We start from the raw sequence: 18,926 nt of genomic DNA on the forward strand, positions 1-18,926 counted from the left end.
ACACACTTAGTCATTAGCCATAATTAAGGGTATTTAACCCTCAACATAACAACAGAGAACTGAAAAACAAAAATAGTGTGTCATGCTCTGCTCAGGCAATAAGGATATCATAGCCAAAGCGAATCACGTCGTTCAGTTTTAGTGTGATGTATTTCTGGTCAGGAATCCGGACGTCGTTCACAAAAGTCTGCAAGACAGAAACACAGACCCTCTTTTGATGAAAGGCATAATGTTTACATATTTAGCCAAGCAACCCAATGGAACACATGTATAAACTCTGAAAACACCTAGCTCCACCTAAAAGCCAGTGAAAACAAAATATAGTTCGACAATCGTTAGAACTATTCATATTCTGTGTACTGGATTTAATTTTCTTTCGCCATTACAGTAACACCCACATGCCCCCATGGAGATGAGTACACCACCATGTTAGGCTCTGCACATGTGCATACTATGAGACAGGTCTGTGCCTCAAAAACCTTACAATTTAAATAAACTGGAGAGACTAGGAATGGGGGACAGGCATGAGAGGAAGCATCATTATTGTTTGTATTGAAGTGATACCTAAGGCCACATTGTGCTTGGTGCTGTATAAACACAGAACTAAAAGATGCTCCCCTCCCCCAAGGAGCTTACAAGCTAATTATTCCCTTTTTACAGATGGGGAAGAGAAGCCCAGAGACATTAAGAGATTTGCCCAAGGTCACACAAGAAGTGTGAGGCAGAGCTGGAAATTGACTCCAGGCCTCCTAATAGGGAAGAAATGAATCCACATGTGAGAATCAGGCAACTGTGTGTAAGTGCTTTTTGTACGTCCAGTTCAAAAATAAAAAGAGATCACAAACTTAGGCAAACAAATGCTGGCATGCTGCTGGGGGCTAGGCACACAGCTGCACTTAGATCAGGAGATGGGCACTGGCAAACATTGGGAATTATCACATGCTCGGAGGTGGAATTCTATATAGATAGGAAATGAGCAGCAGCTGCCAGTTGTCGGGTTTTCAGAGCTGCAGTGCAATTCCTTCCCTGGATGGATAAGGGCAGAGTCACTGCTTGCGAAACACACCAGAAAACTGACTCTTTCAAAAATGACTTTGAAGAAACAGGTTTACAAAGGAAAATGAGCAAATATGCCTTCAGTGCCGGGGCATAACTTCCCCCTCCTAATCCTTTCACAATGGCCCAGGTTAAGCATGCGTGACGAGACCAACTATTAAATCCAGTGGAATATAGTTTAGAACAGGGATCAGCAACCTTTTGGCACGCGGCCCATCAGGGAAATCCGCTGGCGGGCTGGGCCGGTTTCTTTACCTGCAGTGTCCGCAGGTTAGGCCGATCGCAGCTCCCACTGGCCGCGGTTCGCCATGCCAGGACAATAATGGGCTGCAGGAAACGGCAGCCAGCACATCCCTCGGCCCACACCGCTTCCCGCAGCCCCCACTGGCCTGGCATGGCGAACCAGGGGGGAGAGGGGCTGTCTCCCCTTAAAGAGTACAAACGTCCCAACGTAGAGCTTACCTCTTCTAACGAATGCTTGTTTGTTGTATTTACTACTACTAAATATTCATATTTATTTAAAGCAAGAGCACAGCAGCCTGCATCACCTCTGCCATCACCTATCAGTCCCTTTCAGCTGTTGCTGCTGCTTTGCCACAGTGACTTGCCTGCCTCAAGTTCTGAGCTAGTGAGCCGTCTACAGTATTTATGTAACAAAATAATAATAATGGGCACTTCTGCAGAGCTTTCCATTTTCAAATCACTTTGCCAGCAATTAGTTACCCTTCACACAACGCCTCTGTGAGGTACATAACGACGCATGATCGTGCACATTTCGTAGAGGACAACACTGGCAGAGAGCCCAAGGCCTGGTCTACATACAGTTTTTGTACCAGTGTACTATTTAAGGGGAATGATTTTTTTAAAACCAAAATAGTTATAGTAGTACAACCCCCAATGTGGACATAGTTATAAAGGTATCTTATACAGATACAGTGTATTCTCCTTTCCCTACAGAAAGGGCTCTACCAGTATAAAGCACCTTTATACTAATATAACTGTATCCACAGTAGGGGGTAGTACTGCTTTAACTACACCGCTTTAGCTAAAGCAGTACAACTTGTGTGTGTAGACAAGCCCTAAGTGACTTGCCTGAAGCCACCCAGTGAGTCGGTGCCAGAGCAGAGATTAAGACTCAAGAGTGCGTCTCCCAGCTTTATGCTGAACTCATTAGTCCATGCTGCCCTTCAAGCTTAATAACAGAAACAGGGCGGGGGGGGGCTAGTCTCATTATTTAAAAGGCGATTTTTAAATGGTTTATCTCAGAGAAATTAAATGGCATTCCATACTGTACATCCTTAATTAGTAAGACAGTTGGCTTGTCGCAAGGTCACCCTGCTTAGCATGAACAGCTGACTGAAGAATCTTTACTAGTTTTGCAGTTTTATAGAGCCAGTCAGAAAATTTCAATGCAAAACAGAGACAAAATTTCAACCCATTTCCAACCAGCTCTACAATTTTATTAGCAACTGAAGAGTTCAGCCAGGCTGAGGTTGAGGGGGGCAGCGAGGTGGCGAGAGAGAGAGAGCACCAAAATAAAGGAAAATAACTTCAATGGATGTGTGTTTATCTTCTAGTTAAACAACTCACTACTCAAACCAGCCATGCACACACTTACGCAGCTGTTAGGCTTCACTCACATGAGTAAGTCCCATTGACTCAAAATGGGTCTATTTCGCAAGTAAAGTTAAGTATGCTCATAAATGTCCGTACGATTAGGACCTAGACATACACAGTATATACGTCTTAGCCAGCTGAAGAATTTACAACTTACCCCATTTAAGCTCCCAAGATCCTTCACCCTGTGCTCATCTTTGTCCTTGTCATAGTTGATTACAGCATGCTGCTTATCCACACTGCGGGACTGGGAACAAAGGCATAATGAATTTGAGACTGGCCAGACACAAGAGGTTAGCTTAATAAAAAAAACAAAAACGGTGATATTAGGCTCACCTGGTATGGGGGTTGGTGGAAGATTACATATTATTAATTACTTTATTATGTAAGAATTCTGTTCTGGAAATCCCTACACATGGGTAAATTTATTCAAAGGAATAGTCCCACTGACTCCACATGATGTTACTTGCACTCAGTACATTTAATCTTCAAAATGCATGAAATTAACTACGGGTAAAATAAACTGTGTGTGTTCAATTTTGTACATGATCTTTATAGTTTTGAAAAATTTAAATGAGGTCACAGAAACTCTCTGCTCTATATTTAGGATTATTTTCAATTTCCCAATATGACCTGAATTCTAACTGGAAAAAACTAGACCAGTCAATGAAAAGCACATCAATATAAACCTCTGTAGTATCTCTGGGTATCTGCAAAAATGAACAAACCACCAAAGTAAGGAGGCAAAGCTACACTTTTACTGAAGATCTATCAATCAGCTGTTGGAAGAGAGGAGTTGCTCCCCTTCTCCAGGTATAGACACGCTGGCTTCCACAACACTATTCTAAAAATGGCTCTACCAACCTGCTTTTAAGCAGAGAGAGGCCAGCACTGTTGTTTCATGAGAATTCAAGAATTAAAACAAAAGAATGGCTTTTTTGTGACAAATATTGTAACAGTTTCCAAGAATTTTTTCTCCCTTGCTGATGTCAAACATGTTGATAATGTTCCTAGCAGCAGATAAATCCTCAGCTTTTTCTTCTTTTTTCCAGACTAAGTTTCAACCATGGAAATGCGTCCTCCAGAATGACCCCAACTGGTTGATTGGAAACAAACATATATTCAATTTGGAGGTTATATTTATATATCGTGAGATAGCCTACGCCATTTGCAACCTACTGCAGAAAGCAGAAGTTATTGCTTAGATATGGGAAAAAAAAAACAGGTTTGCCTCAGGGTGCATCACTAAGATTGTGGTATCTCATGAAAAAAAATAAATCTTTAAGTAAAGTGGGTCACCATTGAATGTAAATACAGTCAGTTTCAAATGAAAAATGATCCTTACTGCTGAGGCAATTCTAACTGCCATGCCATCCAATAGGTGTCATTACTCTAGGCAGTTGAGCCAGGAAGTTTCCATGATAGTTAAAGCTGTACAACAGTTTCCATGATATGAAAATGTCTTCTGGACAACTGATATTGCATGCAGAGAAGTAATATTCAAGAGCGCCTGCTAGACTCCCACACATTTACGGCAAGCCCCTACTAACACCACCACCTTCTAGCTCTCATATAGTGCCTTTTCCATCACTCTATTTCAAAGTACTTCACAATCGTTAACAAATTAATCCTCACACCACCTCTGAGGGAGGGCCAGGCTATTATCTCCATTGTACAGATGTGGCGCAGAGAGGCTAAGTGACTTGCTCAGGGTCATACAGGAAGTCTGTGGCAAAGCAGGGAATTGAACCCCACTCTCAAGTCTTAGGCTTTTGCCCTAGCCATTGGGCCACGTAGTGTGTGACGAAGACCCGAGATGAGAGATGGACGGACACAGACATGGACACACAGGGCTACTCACACAGGAAGTGAAATGTGTTCATTTTTATTTTGTATTTGTATTGCAGTAGCACCTAGGAGCTCCAGTCATGGGCCAGGACCTCATCTTGCTGGGTGCTGTACAAAAAGAACAACAAAATGGTCCCTGCCTCAAAGAGGTTGCGAGCTTCATCCCTTTATTGTAATTCTTTCTGTAACCTTGGTTTCATGGCTCTCTACCTCTGATGTAAATAACTTTCAATGACAGAAGAGAGTCCCACCAAATGTGTATGGAATGTGGGCAACTTTTGGCCTAAAACAAGGGACCATCTGAGAGGGTTGCACATGCCTCAGGACCGTAAGTGCCTTTGATACAGACTTCATCTCCCTCCACAAGCTGTAACTCAAGCCGCCCTGCCCTGCTCTCACGGATAATACAATCTCTTATGTGGTTTCACAATGCCAAAAGACGACCCAACAGTGCAAGCAGGATATACCGCTGTCATAATGGGAGACGACCAAGGAACCTGCCCTTCAAGATGTTGAGTGCTCATTACCCATTAGGTTGCCTCCAGTAGGATTTAAAGGTTCGTTGCTGTTGGAAGGCATTGGCTACAAGTCCTCCTATTCTCCTGTGGCAAGTCAGGGAAGCAGGTGCTAAGCTGGTCCAGTTGAAGCCTAGTGGCAACTCAATCTTCTTAGCACTTGTTAAAAGTCTACACTGACTTGGCTAGACTGGAGTTTTAGGACATTAACTCATCTTCTAACAGCAACACACCCTTGAATCCTAGTCAAGACAAACCCACTGCCATTGATGGAAGCTGTGAGTGCTCAGCACCGTGCAGAACTGGACCAGGAAGGAGAATAATGGGCCAAAATCAAGACGTAGGTATAAGTTTTACTACTGCTCTGAGTTATTGCCTCACTCTGGAAGAGCCCCTTTGATACAAGTTCTTGGCTGGACCATTCATAATGAAAGGTCTTGTACCAGCCACCAGCAGCTAACACGAACAGGGACTCCCTGGTTCCTGGGCTAGCTGATGCTTGAGGCATCACAGTCATCAGTGATGTCTACAGAAATGGAGAGCTCTGGGCACAATGCTTGTTAATAAACATTTATGGTAGAGCCAGCTGGCACTTACGGTGTGCCACACAGAAATTAACGCAGCAAACATGTGATGATTCCCCTACCCCTCCACCCCTCCACCCCCCCAAAAAAAGGTTTATGCAAGACAGACAGGTTATAGAGGTCCTGATTCTCTCTTGCACCAAGATAACAGTCCGTGTAGAAGGGGGACATAGGGAGTGTGGACATCAGGGGTTTGGTTACGTTTCCCTGATTCTCAGACTTCCCTGGCTATGGCCTTGATGTACATTAGTGTAGCCTTGGGGCTACTGGAACTTATGACAGCTGGATACTGTCCCGTAGAGCCCATGTGCTAGCTGAGAATTGCCATAGGGGAGCAGAGATCTGCTCCACTCCCATCGCAACTCCTACACCAAGAGGGGGTAGGTTGGTGTAGGAGCTGACTCTGCTGACTCAGAACCAAGAAGTCTTCTCCATGGAAGAATTTTCAGCTGTAACCAAATTGCATCTTCCTTGTACCACACTGGTGATGCAAAAGGACCAGAAATAGGGTGAAGAATCTGGCCCACAGTCTTGAAACTACTTGGCAGCATCTCTTTAATGAAAGCATTAAAAAAAAAGTTCATATTTTAACCATTATACAATTAACACTGATGCAAAATGCTGTGCTCTCCTGCAGAAAAGGGAATTTTATTGCTTTCAGTTGTGTCAACAAACGCACACCATAAGAATCAGCAACAGGCGCTCCTGAGGGCTTGTCTACATGGAAACCAGAAGCAAAATAACTAACATGAGTTGTAATTCACACCTTTAGTTATTTCCATGCAAATCTGCCCATGCTCACTCTTATTTGAGAGCAGAAGTGGCCTATGATGACAACCCTTCAGTTTAAGAGAAATAGCTTTCACTTTCAGTGTAACAGTAACCTCAAGGGCTGGAGGCCGATCAACCTTTGTTCTTCCGGTTTCGAGCAGAATGCTTCAAATCCTACTCATGAACAAGAGGGACTTTGATCAGCTTCAAGATTGTTAGACTAGAGCCTGATCCAACTCCTACTGAAGTCGGAGTCTTCTCACCCACCTCCTTGGGAGTTAGTCAGGCCCCTGGTGGATAAAGTCACACAGAGTATGAACAGCCTCATTTATGTCAGAATTTTAGGAACCATCAGCTTATTAAGCATTTTGACTCAATCAGGCTGATGAAGGTGATAGAGTGAGAAAAATGTTCAATTGCATCCTTCACTGCAAAAATACAACAGTGCTCTATGTAACGTGCGGGGCGGGGGGAGACACGTCAAAATGGAAACACTGCTATCTGAATTTCTCATGCGCTTCTTTTAAAAAAATTCACAACAGCTTGTCTAAAACAATCTTTATAAAGCAAAAAACAAGTGAAACAAGCTGACAGCTGTAAGTATTTCTCAGGAGGAGTAAAGTCAGAGATAAACAGGGCACTGGGGAGGAATAGCTCAGTGGTTTGAGCATTAACCTGCTAAACCCAGGGTTGTGAGTTCAATCCTTGAGGGGGCCATTTGGGGATTGGTCCTGCTTTGAGCAGAGGGTTAGACTAGATGATTTCCTGAGGTCCCTTCCAACCCTAATAATCTATGATTCCAACACTAATACAAGTATCACTTCTATTCCACTTGGAAACACCAAAAACAGGGTTTCATCTTCTCAAATGAAGGGGTGGAGGAACAACTGTTTGAATGGAAGCCTAGAGCTGGAAAGAGCCAGACAGAGGGTTACACCCCAGGAGATGGGGAGGGGGCAGAACATGGTGGATAAAAATCAATGATTTAAAAAAAATGGATTTTTTAATTTAAAATCAGATTTTTGGTGATAAAATGCTTTTTGAGGAAAAAAACTTATCTAAAGATAGTTCTAATTAAGATACATTCTAATTCTATAGTATGAGACAATATATTCATATAATGTTTAAGAAAAGTTTTGTAAATGAGTTCCAATCATTCATGGATTAGGGACCCAATCTTATGGGGTTCCAGGGGCTTCTGTATAGATTATTTAGGTCAATCTTTCTATCTACCCAATGGGACTCAGTGCTCAGACTAGAAGATACCATCAGAGATGTTTCGTTTTGCAGTAGTTCTCAAACTGTGGATTTGTGTCTCCAGAGGTAACATGCTTGCTAACAGCAAAAATGTTTTAAATAAATAATATATAGAGGTGACAAATAACAGACCTCAACTCTATTGTCTCTCTGCAAATTTGTGTACACAGAGTCAATCCCTTACCTCAATCTAAAAGTGCAAAGTTTCAAAAGGTTCAATGAATAGAAGCGTGTTGGGGGTGGAATAGATCTGGACAAGGAGAAGAAGACTGGAGATAAATGTGAGAAGCGAGGGACATATCCTTGTTTTGTTAAAATATTATATGTTTGCTGTTGAAGAAAAAAAAATCCAGAATACTTAACATTGTTTTAGTTAAATAAAAACAATTTAAATGTCTGTCTGGTGATGTTCTCTTCCTAATACAGCATGACGAGAAAATCCTCCAAATATTAATGATTAACCTGTTGAACTGGAGATAGTTCACCTCCCAATGACTTCAGAAATATCAGCTTCAATTACCTTTGGTAGATTAAAAAAATGAATGATTGTTTGGTTATTTCATATAGCTACAAAACAAATCTGAAAAGTTTTCAAAATAAATCACTGTTTAAAAATGTATAGTGATAAAAATGAAACATCTATCTCTGAGTTGTGCAGAATATGTATTAAGGTTATAACAACCAACAAGAATGCACTTTTATGTAGAAATCCATGATTAAATCAAGTCTTCCTGACTAGTGATTTAAATCATGATTTAAATCAATTTGATTTAAATCAAATCCACCCTGGGGCAGAAGGAGAAATTCAAAGTTTCTCCAGTTCTAGTACAGAGCCCACTATCAGTTCAAATAACTTATCTTGTAGACAAGAAGTGTGCTTTTCCTCAACACTCAGTAACAGCATTTACCATATTTTCCGAAGGGTAACATGGAACAATACAATCTTGACTTACACAGTATTTTTTTCCGTAAATATAATCACGTCTTAATAACGTTACGCTGCTCTGTTTCTCCAACACAGTCTATACTACACCATGTTTTAAATACCTAAAACTTACCATTTACCTCAAATTAACAAAGTTATTCAAAGGGAGAGGTACTGTACACTTTGATAAGCCCCCTAAAGCCTAAATTAGATGGAGGCATATTTCCAAACACACCTACCTAAATCTTTGTGTGCCAATCTCAAAACCTCCACCAGCACCCTGCATCAGCCCTTTCATTTACTGCGACTACCCACGTATGTCTGTGGTCCTTGAAAACACGCTCACCACATTAGTCACACAGCCTCAAATCCTGAGCCTGCTGGGTTAGAACTATAAGCAGCTTAAAAATGTGGCTCTGCAGTGCAGGAATCCAAAGTAGCGGAGTCCCCATGGAGGGAGATCCCATACCGCAGAGAACAGATATTGTATGACAGGTCTCCATGGCTCTATGGATAGAGAACAGGGAGGGCTCCAGCAATGATGCAGGGAGGAGAGAGGAAAGAAAACAATGGGCCGCTGACAGATTCAAAGTGAGATCCACAGGATCAGAAACCTGCCTGGGGATAGAGACGGGGGAGAATCAAGCCGTCCCTTACATTTCCCCATACGGTTTAGTAGCAGTCAGACCCCGGGTCTCTACGTAGGTCCAGATTCCATTTCTCCCCAGGCTCAGCACAGGACCCACAGGCAAAACCCTTCCGCTTCAGCTTTATGCACAGGATCAAGATTTGCAACTCAACCTTTGGATCTGAAACTCAGTGCCAGGAGGGATCATGGTACGGGAGATAAATAAGGCTGTCAGAAAGTTGTGGTTTTAGGCTCAAAGGTTGCGGCCATAGCGCGTTAAAGCTACGGTTTTGTCAAAGGAAGTTGTGTCTGGGCCAAATTTAAGTGGCATTGAGGTAGGGGCACCATTTCAGATTGCAGTGACGGAGGCAGCTTACAGTGGGCGGTCCAGGGGCCACTTAGGCCCAGTGCGGGCACACACTGCAGGGAACAAGTCCCCAAGTGTGGGCACCATGTGTTGGGGGAAAGGAATGTAGGGTCTTCCCTCTCTGCACAACATCCAGCCCTGCCCCCCTAGCCCAGTTGCAATCATAGCGCAGAGTGCGCAGGAATGTAGGGACCTGGCCCCACATCCCAGTGGCAGCACAGGCTCCCCCTCCCCAGACCCCACCTCCTCCATGCTGCAGTTCCCTGCTGGGCCTGGCTCCCAGAGGCTCATTTCAGCACTGCCCGCCCTTGGATGCTGCTGTCAGCAGCAGGGGCCAGCCTCTCCACAACTGGTTCCATGAGTCTCAGCTCCCCGCCCCCAAGGATGGGACCACAAACAGCCTCCCCCTGACAAGAAGAACAGCCCAGCTTGAGTTGTGTGTAGGCTAAGCACAGGAGGGTCAGCTCCCTGGCCCACCCTATCTAAACGGTGCCCTTGCATGACTCCCTGAAATTCAGCCCAGCTGCCCCTCCATCATGACAGAGGCCAAATTTGCGAGTGGCACTGTGGAAAAGCTGCCATGAATGCAGAAAGTTGCTGCTTCCACAACAAAGGTGCAGTCCGCAACTTCCTAAGAGCCTCTGAGATCAAATAAATACACAATGGCAGTTGCTGTATTCTGTATGTTAACGATAGTCTGACGTGTGTCACTGGCACTTAGATAACTGCTGCGCTCTGGCAGCAACCTGCAACAAACGTTCATTCTAAGTCAAATACTTTCCATGCTGAGCAGGTTACACTTCTGTCAGTAACAGCTGTTACTAGCGCTCTGGGAAATGCTCACAGCTAGCCACAGTGCAAAACAGCGACTGTCCCAGTAAGGAAATTTAAACCTCCTGGTGTCAGCCTTTTAAACGGGACCACCGGAGCATACTCTGATTTGAAATACTGCTCACTTATTATTTTTACAAGTAACACCCAAAATTCACATCACCAAGTGAGATTACCCAGCTGGATTTGTCTACTTTGTGCATTTGACAGCACTGTGTGTACAGTCCATCTCGCTATTTCTCTAGTACAATCAGTTAAGCCCTGCATCAGATCTGTTACAATGGACACACGTCAAAGTAGGGCATGCCTTGTCTTCAATGGGACTCTGCATAAGTGCAGGGGTTTGTGCTAGAGTAGCCCACTGGTCTGTGAGTGTTACGCATCTCCACTTTGTGCCCAATCCACAGGGGATATGAGCCTATTACAGTCCCAGGAACAGAGCCAGGCCTCAAGCAACAGAGGTTGATGCTTTTAATCCAGGGGTTCCCAAACTTTAACAACTTGTGAACTCCTTTCACTAAAATGTCAAGTCTCACAAACCCCCTCCTAAAAGTTCATATTTCCAGGGATTTTCTCCTTTACCTGAGTATAAGTTATAAAAGCAGTGAACTTGGAAATATAAAATGTGTTTTTATGACATGCTTATTACACACTATTTATTATGAATTATTATTCATCATTACAGTATTTTTATTACATTATGAAAACAGCAACACTCTTGCAAGATCTCACTTTTGTAGCTTGTATCACTTTGAATAAGCCTGTTATAAGACAAGATTCCTACGTTTCATCAAGGAGTATCAGATGTGAAACAGCATAAAGGGATTTAAGAAGCCAACTCAGAGAGTTCCCCCTACACAAGCATTCAGGTCTTGAGCAGTCCAGGCAAACAACGCACGTTACAACAAAGCTTAAACTTGTTCTTCATAATAATTTTAAAAACAACACTAACTGCCTATTTATTTTAAAAACAACAAAAAATATCCACCTCCCTTTCCATTTCTTATAAGGAATTTTGAAGTTTAAATTTCCTCAGTGTGATAGATAGGTTTGCTTTGATCCGCTTAGCTCTTGGAAGTCCCGGGGCTCCAGGCTGCTGGCCCCGTGCTGCCCAGGGTCCCTAAGGACAGTTCTGTCCGCCATTAGGGAATTTTTTTCCAAGAACCCCCGGTAACACTTTGTGAACCCCCAGGGGTTCACAAACCCCAGTTTGGGAATCACTGTTTTAGTCCCATCACAACCAAGATGGTGGATACAAATAGATTCCAATGCAGGACTGGCGCCCTAGTATAGCAACCAGGAGCGGGAAAATATTTAAACACACACCACCCCGGAAAATAAAATAAAACTGCGAACTCTTAGCAGCTGGCCGGGGGATTCAGAGGTGGGTGCAGTGCTGGAAACCATTATTTTGAAATAGACTAGATTTGCGGCTGACTAGCGCTTTTGTGGTTTTATATCTGTGGCGCTCTCGCCACTTGTCAAGATCTCCAAGGTAAGATTCTAGACAGGGGAAGGAAACAAACCCGTAATTTAGCAGGTCACGATCTAGAGACTCATCCAGGAGTATAAATCTTAACCAGAACAAACGCTGAATTTTCTCACCCAGTTTGAAATAACATGTCTATAACGCATCGTTAACCATCCCTCGACCCAGCTACTGCAGCTTCCTTCTCCCTGGTTTCCCTGACTCTCTTTGTGCCATTCTGTAAGCTGTCCAGAAGGCTGCCACAAAAGTCTGGCTTGTACGTTTACTAGGAGCAATGACAGGCTAATGCCCCTTCCCCCAAACACACATACAAATAATCCAGTCACATCCAACCCTCTTCTGGTCCCCTTTGCTCTCTGCCTCGTGTCCTTCAATTCCAGCCCAAGCTACAGTATTCAAAGCTCTGCTCAGCTTAGCTCCTACTCTTCTTTTTGCTTAAGCCCTCACTACCTTTCCTCTGCTCAAGCTGCCTGAGATCTGCCCACTTCACGTCACACTACTCATCCCTGTTCCTCCCTACCGATTGCTTGCTGCATGGGAACCACCTCCGGCCTTTCCCTGCAGGGTCTACCATGCCGCCAGCCCCCTCAAGACCTGCTTCTTGGGTGAGTTGGATAAGCCTTAACCCACCCTTCCTTTCAGTGTTAGCAAAACAGACACGGGAAAACACAGAACCAAAATAGCAAGGCTATAGTCAGACATCATGAAACTAGGAGGACATGAGTTAATCTCCCGACTCTTTCACTTGCTTGCTGTTAGAGAACAGCCCCCATTTATATGTGGTCTGTAAGGCTGTAGGCACCTCAGAGCAGGGACCTTTGTCTTCAGACTAGGGCTGTCACGCGATTAAAAAATTAATCTCCATTAATCGCGCTGTTAAAGACTAGAATGCCATTTAAATATTTTTTGATGTTTTCTACACTTTTAAATATATTGATTTCAATAATAACACAGAATACAAAGTGTACAGTGCTCACTTTATATTTACCTTTTATTACAAATATTTGCACTGTAAAAAAGAAATCGTATTTTTCAATTCACCTAAGTACTGCAGTGCAATCTCTTTATCATGAAAGTTGAACTTACAAATGTAGAATTATGTACAAAAAAATAACTGCATTCAAAAATAAAACAACGTAAAGCTTCAGAGCCTACAAGTCCCCCCCATTCCTACTTCAGCCAATCGCTCAGACAAACAAGTTTGGTTAAAATTTGCAGGTGATAAAGCTGCCCACTTCTTGTTTACAATGTCATCTGAAAGTGAGAACAGGCATTCACATGGCACTGTTGTAGCTGGCGTCGCAAGATATTTACATGCTAGATGCACTAAAGATTCATATGTCCTTTCATGCTTCAACCACCATTCCAGAGACATGTATCTATGCTGATGACAGGTTCTGCTCAATAACAATCAAAAGCAGAGTGGACCGACACATGTCCTCTGGAATGGTGGCTGAAGCATGAAGGGGCATATGAATGTTTAGCATATCTGGCATATAAATACCTTGCAACGCCGGCTACAAAAGTGCCATGCGAATGTCTGTTCTCACTTTCAGGTTACATTCTAAATAAGAAGCAGGCAGCAGTATCTCCCGTAATGTATATAAACCTGTTTGTCTTAACAATTGGCTGAACAAGAAGCAGGACTGAGTGGACTTATAGGCTCTAAAATTTTACATTGTTTTGTTTTTGAGTGCAGTTATGTAACAAAAAAAAATCTACATTTGTAAGAGATTACACTACAATACTTGTATGAGGTTAACTGAAAAATACTATTTCTTTTATCATATTTACAGTGCAAACATTTGTAATAAAAATAATATAAAGTGAGCACTGTACACTTTGTATTCTGTGTTGCACTAGAAATCAACAATTTTGTATGTAGATAAACATACAAAAATGTTGAATAAATTTCAATTGCCATTCTACTGTTTAACAGTGCAGTTAATCGCGTTACTGCAATTAATCGACAGCCCTACTTCAGACATGTCTGTGAAGCGCCTAGCCCACTTAATGAACAAATAAATAGTTATGATAATCTGAGACCTGGGGTCAGACCTGCCCTTCCAGCACTGGTGCTAAAGTCAGTCCCAGGGCAGAGGGGAGGCAGCTTCTGCCTCCTGTAATGAAGGGCTGGTTCAGCCCCTATGGGCCCCTGCAATGGTACCATAAAGCTGGAGCACAGGATTGCCCTGACCTGTCCTGCTTCCACCCAGGGCCGGAGGAGGGGGGTGGGGGGAAAAGGGGGGGAAACCAGTACAAATTACCGGGGCCTGGCGGTCCGGAAGGGGGCCTGGGGCCAGGCTTCGTCGGCCCTGCTTAGCCGGTCCACCCTTGCTGGGGGGCCCAAAACCTTTTTTTCACCAGGGCCCGAACCCATTCTCGGCGGCCCTGCTTCCACCCCAGACAATGCCGGCAGCAATGCCTCCACAAGAGGGACAGAGGGGCATTAGACCCAGTGGAGCTTGCTCTGCAGAACCCATAGAGAGTCTCCTGAGCCCGGGTATTCTGGAAGGATGCGACAGCACAAGATGAATTCACCCAATGAGCATCAGCTAGAGTGAAAATGTAGCCAAGTAGATTAAAAAGTTCATGTCAAATCTCCTCGAAGCCACAGCTCTGTATGGCTTATTATACGCTATACATATGAGACCAAAACACCATGGTAAAAGAACATCATTAAGGCTGCAAATTCAAACTCTCAGAAGTTAGGAAACATCAGAAGTAAAGTTGCCTGTGCAATCTTAATTCAGACACGTTGGACCTATGCATTATGAAACAGTATTTAATTACATAACCACGTAGTATTTTCCCCACCAGGTCCCCATCTCATTCAGCGCACAGAGCAGACAGAGCTCACTGAATGAGCAGCTATTCAATATTTTGTTTTCTCCTCATTGTTCTATATGTGGTTCCTTATTTACTGCACATTGTTCAACCCCTGCTCTGAGGACAACATTATTAATTTCCTCATAGGCTTTTCGGTGGTGCTCATCACTACAGAATCACAGAAATGCAGGGCTAGAAGGGATCTCAAGAGGTTATCAAGCCCAGCGCCCTGCACTCAGGCAGGACCAAGTAAACCCGGACCACCCCTGACAGGTGTCTGACTAACCTGTTCTTAAAAACCTCCAATGACGGGGATTCCACAACCTCCCTTGGTAACCTATTTCAGAGCCAAGGGCCTAACAAGGCCCCAGAAGGCCCCTGGGCAAGAATAAATTAGGGGCCCCTTTCCCAATTCTGAAATCCACCCCAATACAGCCCCCTTCCCCCCATCCGCTTGCTCTTGCCTAGCTCTGCATAGCCCCAATCCAGCTCTCCCATCCCACAGCTCCTGCCTAGGTTCCCTCCAGCTCCCTCCCTATAGACTCCCAGCTCTCCCAACCCCAGTCCAATCACCCCTCCAGGCCCTTTTAGTTCCCCTTCCACCCCTCCAACTTTCCTGATCTCCCTCCCAGCCCCATTTCAGGCCCCCACAAGCCCTCCCTTAGCTTCCCCACTCAGTCCCCTCCACCTCTGCTCCAACCCCAGCCTCCCACACTGAATAGTTCCTGGACTGGAACGGACCCCTGCAGGACCTCACTAGATACTTCCCCCCAACTTGACAGTGAACCATTGATAGACTATCAATGAATAGTTATCAAACAGTTGTGAACCCATCTCATAGTAATTTAATCTAGAACATATTTCCCTAATTTGCTTATGAGAATGTCATGTGGGACTGTGTCAAAGGCCTTACTAAAATCAACATCCACTGCTTCCCCCTGTCCACTTGGCCAGTAACCCTGTCAAAGAAGGAAATAAAGTTTGTTTGGCATGATTTGTTCTTGACAAATCCATATTGGCTATTACTCTTTACCCTACTATCATCTAGGTGCTTACAAACTGACTGCCTAATAATTTGCTTCATAGATTCATAGATTCTAGGACTGGAAGGGACCTCGAGAGGTCATCGAGTCCAGTCCCTTGCCCTCATGGCAGGACCAAATACTGTCCCTGATAGACATTGATCTAACCTACTCTTAAATATCTCCAGAGATGGAGATTCCACAACCTCCCTAGGCAGTTTATTCCAGTGTTTTACCACCCTGACAGTTAGGAACTTTTTCCTAATGTCCAACCTAAACCTCCCTTGCTGCAGTTTAAGCCCATTGCTTCTTGTTCTATCCTTAGAGGCTAAGGTGAACAAGTTTTCTCCCTCCTCCTGATGACACCCTTTTAGCTATCTGAAAAGTATCTTTCAAGGAATTGAAGTTAGGCTGAATGCCTGGTCTATAATTCCCCAGGTCCTCTTTGTTTCCTCTCTAAAGGCAGGTACTATGTTCAGAGGCGGATCCAGGCACCAGCGCAGCAAGCACATGCCTGGGGCGGCAAGCCGCAGGGGGAGGCCTGCCAGTCGCCGTGAGGGCGGCAGTCAGGCTGCCTTTGGCGGCATGCCTGCGGGAGGTCTGCCGGTCCGGCAGCCTAGGCGGCAATTCGGCGGCGGGTATGCCGAAGGCATGGGATCGGCAGATCACCCGCAGAAACGCTGCCGAATCCACGTCCACAGAGGACCGCCTGCAGGGATGCCGCCGAAGGCTGCCTGACTGCCATGCTTGGGGCGGCAAAAAACATAGAGCCACCCCTGACTATGTTTGCCCTTCTCCATTCCTCTGGGACCTCACCCACTCTCCATGAGTTCTCAAAAGATAATTGCTAATTGCTTCAGCTAGTTCCTTAAGAAGAGCCTTGCACGGATACAACCTCTGTATCCGCATCTGATCCGCGATCCACAAAAATGGTCCATGGATATAAAGCGGATATCCACAGATATGCAGCGCTTTTGATACAAAATTTGTATCAGCATCTGATCTGCAATCTGCAAGAACAGTCTGCGGATATCCACGGATTTGCAGGGCACTATCCTTAAGTACCCTAGGATACATTTCATCAGATCCTGCTGACTTGAATACTTCTAACCTATCTAAATAGTCTTTAACCTGTTCTTCCCTATTCCTTCCCCCTTGTTAATATTAATTGTGTTAATCATCTGGTCACAATTAATCTTTTTAGTGAAGTCTAAAGCAAAATAGGCATTGAACAACTCAGCCTTATTGACGTAATCCCTTATTAGCTCTCCTTCCCCATTAAGTAGAGGACCTAAACTTTCCTTCCTCTTGCTCCTAATATATTTATAGAACCTCTTCTTACTGCATTTACACCTTGCTAGGTGTAATGCACGGTGTGCCTTAGCAATTCTCATTTTGTGTCGACATGCAAAACATGAGTACAAAAGAATAACACAAGCAAGTTGTCCATATTTCCACTTTTTGATTTTCAGGTCATTAAAGAGCTCACGATGGAGCCATACTGGCCCCTTACTATTCTTCCTTTTCTTTATATGGGGACAGTTTGCTGTTTTGCCTTTCCTACTGTCTCTTTGAGAAACTGCCAGCTCTCCTGAACTCCTTATCCCTGAGATTGTCTTGCCATAAAGAGTTTGGTGAGTTAGTAGCTGAGTTTCAGAGTAGCAGCCGTGTTAGTCTGTATCTGCAAAAAGAACAGGAGTACTTGTGGCACCTTAGAGACTAACAAATTTATTGTAGCATGAGCTTTCGTGAGCTACAGCTCACTTCTTCGGATGCATAGAATGGAACACACAGACAGGAGATATTTATACATACAGAGAACATGAAAAGGTGGAAGTATGCATACCAACAGGAAAAGTCTAATCAATTGAGATGAGCTCTTATCAGCAGGAGGAAAAAAAACTTTTTGAAGTGATAATTAAGATGGCCAATAGAAGGTGTGAGGAGAACTTAACATAGGGAAATAGATTCAATGAGTGTAATGACCCAACCATTCCCAGTCTTTGTTTAGGCCAGAGTTAATTGTATCTAATTTGCATATTAATTCGAGTTCAGCAGTTTCTCTTTGGAGTCTGTTTTTGAAGTTTTTTTGTTGCAAAATTGCCACCTTCAAGTCTGTCACTGAGTGGTTAGAGAGGTTGAAGTGTTCTCCCACTGGTTTTTGAATGTTATGATTCCTGATGTCAGATTTGTGTCCATTTATTCTTTTGCGTAGAGACTGTCCGGTTTGGCCAATGTACATGGCAGAGGGGCATTGCTGGCACATGATGGCATATATCACGTTGGTAGATGTGCAGGTGTACGAGCCCCTGATGGCGTGGCTGATGTGATTAGGTCCTATGATGGTGTCACTTGAATGGATATGTGGACAGAGCTGGCATCGGGCTTTGTTGCAAGGATAGGTTCCTGGGTTAGTGTTTATGTTGTATGGTGTGCGGTTGCTGGTGAGTATTTGCTTCAGGTTGGGAGGCTGTCTGTAAGCGAGGACCCACACCCTCCCAGGCTCCTGGCCCGGTCTCCCCCCATTCCTGGCTCCTTTTCCAAGTCTCGTTCCCTGGACAGTTCCAGTTCTCCCCTGCATCCCACGGCCTTATCAGGGCCTCTCTTCCCCCTCCTCCCATCACATTGGTTCTTAATCCCCAAGCCCTTGGTGCCCAACCAATTCCAGCTTCCTCTTCCCCCCACACAGCTCCCAGTGCCAGATTTTTTTCTTTTTTTTTTTTTAAATGGTTGGTTTTCAGTAAGAATTTTCAGTTTATGAAAACTTAATTCTCTTCATTTTTGTTAAAGCCCCAAATACAATAAAAGATTAAGAAGGTGGTCAGAGTTGATTAAAAATGCCAATTATATTTTTCAGGAAAGTTTGAAAAAAATGTGTTGTTTTGCCCCTAAATTCCCCCTGGGGAAAAAAATTGTTTTGACCAAAACAAAAAACATTTTCATGAGAAATATTTTTAATTGATTTTTTTCCCAAAAAAGGTAATGCAAACTTGGCATTTTTTACTATGTTATTTAGAGGTGGACCTTGAAACCTTTACTCTCGTTGAATAATATCTTACTCCTTGGATAATCTCATTGGAATCAAGAGAACTACTTGAAGAGCAAACTCAACGTGAGAATGGCAGAATTGAGCCCTTAACTATTTATAATAATCCAGGCTGCACCTCAAAATACAAGTTAAACCCAG

The 18,926-nt window shown here is 43.8% G+C and overlaps 1 protein-coding gene across 1 annotated transcript in view; it reads right to left on the reverse strand.

The window, feature by feature from the left end:
• Positions 1-18,926, reverse strand: part of CEP170B (centrosomal protein 170B) — an 88,079-nt gene that overhangs the window by 60,330 nt on the left and 8,823 nt on the right. Inside the window, exons 3-4 of the mRNA XM_045014964.1 lie at positions 2,831-2,920; positions 109-187 (exon numbers count right to left, since the gene is read on the reverse strand). Of these exons, the coding sequence (XP_044870899.1) occupies positions 109-187; positions 2,831-2,920 (169 nt within the window). The remainder of the gene's footprint in view (positions 1-108; positions 188-2,830; positions 2,921-18,926) is intronic.

Source organism: Mauremys mutica, chromosome 4 (assembly GCF_020497125.1).
Source record: "Mauremys mutica isolate MM-2020 ecotype Southern chromosome 4, ASM2049712v1, whole genome shotgun sequence".
Classification (NCBI taxonomy): domain Eukaryota; kingdom Metazoa; phylum Chordata; order Testudines; family Geoemydidae; genus Mauremys; species Mauremys mutica.